The sequence below is a fragment of the Glycine soja genome, chromosome 15 (assembly GCF_004193775.1).
Source record: "Glycine soja cultivar W05 chromosome 15, ASM419377v2, whole genome shotgun sequence".
In the NCBI taxonomy this organism is placed as follows: domain Eukaryota; kingdom Viridiplantae; phylum Streptophyta; class Magnoliopsida; order Fabales; family Fabaceae; genus Glycine; species Glycine soja.
In genome coordinates, this window is record NC_041016.1 from 19102338 (window position 1) to 19109145 (window position 6808).

General features: G+C 27.7%; 1 protein-coding gene across 1 annotated transcript; it reads left to right on the forward strand.

Moving 5' to 3' along the window:
* The first annotated feature begins 2190 nt into the window (after window positions 1-2190).
* On the forward strand, window positions 2191-6200 carry LOC114388688 (guanosine deaminase-like). The gene is made up of 5 exons (XM_028349316.1): window positions 2191-2393; window positions 3728-3787; window positions 4013-4203; window positions 5184-5288; window positions 5772-6200. The coding sequence occupies exons 1-5, from the start codon at window positions 2378-2380 to the stop codon at window positions 5958-5960; spliced, it is 561 nt and encodes a 186-aa protein (XP_028205117.1). The 5' UTR covers window positions 2191-2377; the 3' UTR covers window positions 5961-6200.
* Window positions 6201-6808: the final 608 nt, after the last annotated feature.

The following is a 6808-nucleotide window of genomic DNA, read 5'->3' on the forward strand; positions in this document are numbered from 1 at the left end:
ATGGTGATGTTAACATCAGTCTTTGGAAAACAGATGTTATTGAACTCATTTTATTTATAATTATTTCACTGCCCTTTTAATAACATCGATTTTATAAAAAATAAATGTTAAAGTATTTATGTTAAATATCTTTTTCTAGTAGTATAAGCCTATAAAATGTTTTTCTTTGGTTTTAAAACCTCTAAAAGCTGATATTACTATTTTGGTTCTGTAGAGTTCATTTTAAGGTACATAAATAAAATTATTTAGGGATTTAGAATTGTTTTTGAAGGTATCACATGTTGACATTGCATCACATAACTAGCGGGTGTTGGTTAAGATAGTCATTAACTTTATACTAAACACATAAACAGGTAAAGTGTGTCAAATAATATTAACTTTTTGGGAGATGAAAATTACTTTTTTATGAAAAAACAAAAATTAAATCTTTGATAAAATATTATAAGCTTAAATATGTTTTTAATCACTTAAATTAAGGTTACAATTTTTCAAAACATACTAACCTGTACACTTAACCTGTACACTAAAGACACTGGTTAAGGAAGTAGAAGGGAAAAAAATTTGTTGGGAGACAAAAAAAATAAGCCTCCTTATGATTTTAAAATGTGTGCCCACATGATTTCCAATAAAATCTTACTTCTTTTAATTCTTTAACTAGTATTTTTAAAATATTGATTAGTAAGACCCTAATTTTTTAAGTGTCCAAGTTAATTTTTTTTGTCTTTTAAACTTGAGAATTACTTTTTTTAGTTTGAAAATTACTTCTTTTAGTCTATTTTTCCATATGACAATAATTTATGATAATTTTTAACTGTCGAAAGTTATCACAAATTATTAATTCAATATTTTACATATATATGGAGAGACTAATAAAATAAATATTTTATGAAAATAAAAAACTAAAAATAATAACTTTGGATTTAGAAAAAGAAAAAAGAAAAATGACTGTTTGAGAAACTAAAAATATATTTAAATTAATATTATATTTAAGACTCAGACAACTAACATTTATCTATATAAAAACAAAAATAATCCAATCCAATTCATGATATAGTTGACAACTTATCAAAACTTGTGAAGACATTGGATAGGAATGCTCACAATCTTTGTTGGGCGTGTCACGAGATCGAGAATCACGTCCCACCTTTCTGTAGACCATGATGCCCCGTAACTAATAACTACAGTACAGTCTGCATCAAGTATGTTGATATCGGATGAGTCATGTGATGATTCCTATCTTAATTCTGAAGTCCCGTTCACATGCCTTTTTCACACTCTAATTTTTATTCTATATATTTAGTTTAATTTATACTCTAATTTTTATTCTATATATTTATTCTCAAATCCAATTTTTTAAATTGATTGTATTCTTTTCCTTCTATTTATGCCCTTCTTTCTTGAAAGATATATATAACTAATATTAGTGTGAAAAGACTTTTTTTTTTGTCCCATGTGGCTATTTGTTTGATGTCGAATATTCTTTCCAACATTCAGCGTCTGCATGATAGCGTCATCTTAGGAAGACCCTTGTTATTATTATATTCATATAGTAAAATATAAGAAATGAGATTAACATGTTTTCTATTGTATTCTTTATTGTATATTAAATTTTATTAAGAAATATAAAATTTTATATATCTCACTTTTTATTTAACAACATTTAACCAATATTCAAAAATGCATTAGAAGATAAATTATTATATGATCTTGAATCATCACGATGATATATAATACAATTTTATTATTTTTGTTTATGTAAGTTTAATTATATATTTTATCATTTAATTATAATTGTTTTGTAAATTTTACTGTCCAATTTTCTTGTGCTCATTTTATCATATATCTTATTTTTTATTTTTCATTTTACCAATCTATTAAATGTTTAACAATGTCCCTACGTGTAAAAAAAAAAAATCGAAATCATTACCTCATAGTGTTTTGGACTATATGCATGTTAGAAAATATGCTATCAATACTCACTATGAAATACGTAGAAGGAAAGGAAAATATAAAATAAGATGACTAACATTTTTTTTTCTGACGGAATAAGATGACTAACTTAACTAAGAGGGATAGAGAATAATATACTGCTATTTAAATTATTGTATAATGTTATTGGATGGTCGAGTATAATTTTTTATTGTTGACATATATATGTATGGGGGAACCACATTCTGCATTCATCGTGGATTACATTTTCTCTCTCATGGTCATCATCCACTTGGAGTCTTGATCTTGTACTTCATTGCCATCACCTATGTACTACTATATATAGCCCAACAAAGTCGTTGATTTATCAGAGTTCACACAAGGTAGTTTCAGTTAAGTGTACCAAGTTAATAGGTCTTTATATTTAGTTGTTGACATCAACAAAGTCATGGAGGAAGTTAATGGTATGTGCCTTTTCTTAGGGGAAAGAAATTTCTCATTATCTCTCTCTTTTCCTTTGTATATACCTGGATTCTGATTTTATTTTTCTCCTCACAATCAATTTCTTTCCTCTAATTTCAACATTTCCAATATTTATGCTTCGCTTTGAACAAATGTTAATATTTCTCCTATGTACTTATAAATGATAATTGTCGACTAGTCTTATATTAATTGTCAGAGTAGTACAAGGTCATATAAGGCTTTTGCAAGACTGCAATTTGCACTGGTAGTATAACAAAAGTGTATAAACTGAGCCACTCCATAGATTAAACATGAACTTCTAGTGGATTGGTGCATCACCCAGATTCCCTAATGCCTTCTTTGGATTAAGGGTATATATGTTTAGTTTAAGGAAGTGAAAGAAATTTTATAAGTTCTTTAAAGAAAAGAAAACAAGAGAAAAGAAGTTATTTAGTATGTATATAAAATATCATAAATATCTCTAAAAAAAATGATATTTTAGATATTTAATGTATAAAAAATATTTCTCTCTCCTTTTATTTTTGGTATGGAAAGGTTGATAAATTTGTAGGTCCCACTCACTTTTAATATTTGCTCCTCAATAGCTAAAGATATTTGAATGAAACAAAGATGGTTTCACTTTCTTTCCATCCTCCCACCTTCTTTCCTTAATTTCTTGCATAACAAATCAGTGATGAAACAAATAAAAATGAATAATATAAACAAATAGAAATATAAGAGAAATAAAGTAGAAAATATGTGTTATTTGGATAGATATAAACAGAAAAGAAAGAAGTGGAAAACTTTTCTATCAGCTTATTTAGATGAGTGAAAAGATCAATAGAAAAGAAAGTAAAAATAAAAAAAATTACACAAAATATAGTGGAAAATTTTTCTAGCAGCTTATTTAGATGAGTGAAAAGATCAATAAAAAAGAAAGTAAAAATAAAAAAAATTACACAAAATATTTTTATGGTAATTAAAAAACACTTTTTACTTCATTATTTTTTCTCAACATAAAATTATTTATTATTTTTTAAAAAAATGTTATAGAAAAATATTCAATTTCTTAACAAGCTAAATAAAAAAGTCACAAATCATCTTATTTTCACCTCATTTGAAGAGGGTTTACTTTACAGTAGAGCCCATAATTTGTGCAATTTCTCTATCTCATTTCTGTTCTAACCAGACACACAAAAATAAAAAATCTTTTCTATTTCACTCCCTCTAATTTTCCTCTCTCTCCCAAGTAAACCCAATCCACACAAAGGGTAATAATTATTGCTCAATTATTTTTAGTATTCTTTATAATTTTTTGCTTTCTTGATCATCCCAGTGGTTCAAACCAAGAATGGAACTGTTGCAGTAGCTTCTGCGTTTGCTGGACATAAGGAAGGTAATGCTTCTGAACAATAGCTTTCTTGTTGCATTCTTTGTTTGATTGATGCCTCAATTAGTACTTTTAGAATAAATAAAAATAAGAAAGTAAAATAAATTAAATGTCTTATACAAGTTAAAATTAAATGATACATTGAGGTTCCCTTTTGAGGTTTCAATGCCATATTATGAAATCGTGCTACCATCTTATTAATTAGCTTTTGGTGTTGCATTGGCTAATTAGCTATACAGCAAAGGGACCACAAATTTTTAAGAATTGCTGTTGAAGAAGCCTATAAAGGGGTAGACTGTGAAGATGGGGGTCCCTTTGGTGCTATTATAGTATGTAATGATGAAATAGTTGCTCGATGTCACAACATGGTTCTGAGGAACACAGACCCTACTGCTCATGCAGAAGTCACTGTTATAAGAAAGGTTAGATGATTGCATATAGCCAGATAATTTCCTTAAATTGCTTTAAAATGCATATTTTCTTGTAGTATATGTTGGTATATACATTTATGCTTTTCTGTCTTACGCAGCATTTATCACCACACAAGAGGGATATGTCATTGCCTTGCTTTCTCTGGCAATTGATTGTATATGTGCAAATTGCAATTCTTTATTCTTGTAATGTTATGAATGGATGTCCAGATATAATATATTATGAGTTGAGTGATTATGTAAAATAATTTTATATTATTATTTAATAATAAATTATTGTTGGCATAATTTTAAAAGATAATCTTTGTAAAAATTAATAAATTTATTATAAATAATAATTTATAATTAAATAGCAGTATCAGTGTACTTTTTTTTTTTCTTTTATATCATCTATCTGGGCTGTTTCTCCGAGTAATACTATCAGAGATTTCCACTAGGATGGTGAATATTATAATATTTTCATTGGAGAGGTTAATGGTTAAGAATTGTTAGCTTTGAAATTACTATGTTCAACATAGTGGAGATCTCTAGAATTGATTTTTAGCTGCAATCTCTGTCATATTTGTTGAGCATCATTTGTCTTTGCTTATTATATAGTTTCAGTGGATTCCAGTTGGCAAGTTGGCTTGAAATCTTAATATTTTGTTCATTTTATTTTATATTCTGCTGCAGGATTTGACAAGGAAAATATATTATGCATATGGTATCAATTCTATACATACTTCAGGATATTTGTATCAATTGAAATTTTAATATCCAATCTTTGTGACGAGTTCACCGCCAGAATTTATCAATTTTTTGCCTTACTCTTCTGAGCTATGGTTTCAGTCAAACTTTATAACATCTTTAAATTCCATGAAAACAGAACTGATTGTACATTACTCTGCATTTTTTTCAGCTTTATGTGCAGCAACCATAATTTGTGCAATTATTAGGATTTGTATTTTAAACTCAATGATTTCATTTTACAGGCTTGTGAAAAGTTAAACCAGATAGAACTTTCAGACTGTGAAATATATGCTTCTTGTGAACCTTGCCCTATGTGCTTTGGAGCAATTCACCTCTCACGAGTTAAGGTTGGAAATGTCCTGTTTTTTCTACGCTTCTCAATTTATCTATACCTTTTATTAATTTTACAAGAATTTAATTAAAGTACAATTTTGTGTACAATAGTTCCATTAAGGTTCTAACCAAGACTTCATACATATTATCCCAAACCACTATGCAAAGTACATAGTGTAAAAGTTTTTCACATTATTATTTAATCATAAATAATACTGTATTGTATGATTACTAACTTTTATAATCAAGTGGAGTCTAATTTAGTTAGTTTAATAGACACTGAGTTATTGTAAATTAGCTGGTATTTATTTTCATATTTTAAAAATCAAAAGAAAAAAAATTATTGATTTTTATAATAATTATTTTAAAAATTAATTTATGTTAATATCTGATTATTATTTAAAAATCTTTAAAGATAGAGTACATGAAAATTAAATTTATTTTACAATGCTTACTCTCGGGCACACTTTCTTACAATATTCACTTTATTTATATAGAGGTTGGTTTATGGAGCAAAGGCAGAGGCAGCAATTGCTATTGGATTCGATGACTTCATTTCAGATGCATTGCGAGGCACTGGATTCTACCAGAAAGCACAATTGGAGATTAAAAGGGCTGATGGCAAAGCGGCAAACATTGCTGAAGAAGTTTTTGAGAGAACCAAGGAAAAATTCCGAATGTATTAATTGAATCTCCATGTTTCCTAAGCCGTTAGGTATTTACACCTGATGAAATCTGAGTTCACATAAATAAGCTCATTGCTCTCGTGTATCCTAAATCCTAATGAATAAATTGTATGGGGAGAAGAGAATCAAAGTGAAATTTACTTTGTGATATTTGATGTCATTCTCATGTTAAATCCTTGTAATGATCGTAAATATTGAATGGGGTTTTATATTTTAAGACATTAAATTTATTAAAGTTTTCATTTAATATCTTTTTAAGAGGATTTATATGAATTTGTAAGTGGATACACTATTAACTTTTATACGCATATGATGCTAAAGAATATCCTTTGTTGTTCACCAAGACTAATAATATTCTTTGAGAGATTTGAAGATACTCAAAGTGGATTAATGTCTCCTCCTAACAAGATTTTTTTAGGGATGTTCAAAATCGAACTAAATCAAACATAAAATTGAAAATTGATCAAAAAATTAAAAATTACTTAAAAATCGATGATCATTGATTTGGTTTGACTTTTTATTTTTTAAACCATCGATTGAATTTGCGATTTGACACACAAAAATCGAACCAAATCAAACTAAACTAATTTTATTAAGTTGAATGATTATTATTTTTTTAAGGCAAAAGAGGGCTATGGCAGAAGCTAATGATTTTTTTCATCCCAACCATATTGCCACCAAAACAACCCCTAGCAAAACCTACACCACCCCAATTCATTCAACAAAGCAATAAAAAAAAAGCATACAGAACCCAGAGAACACATGAGGCCAAACCCTTGGTAGGCCAAGACCAAACTCTAATAAACTTGTAGTAAGGTAGAGTTATTCTATCCAATGCAAAAAATTTA

What these genes read in the sequence shown, in the direction of transcription:
- LOC114388688 (XM_028349316.1), top strand. An exon ending in AAGTCACTGTTATAAGAAAG is followed by an intron (nt 4,204 to 5,183) that starts GTTAGATGATTG and finishes TTCATTTTACAG; the next exon opens with GCTTGTGAAAAGTTAAACCA. An exon ending in TTCACCTCTCACGAGTTAAG is followed by an intron (nt 5,289 to 5,771) that starts GTTGGAAATGTC and finishes TTATTTATATAG; the next exon opens with AGGTTGGTTTATGGAGCAAA.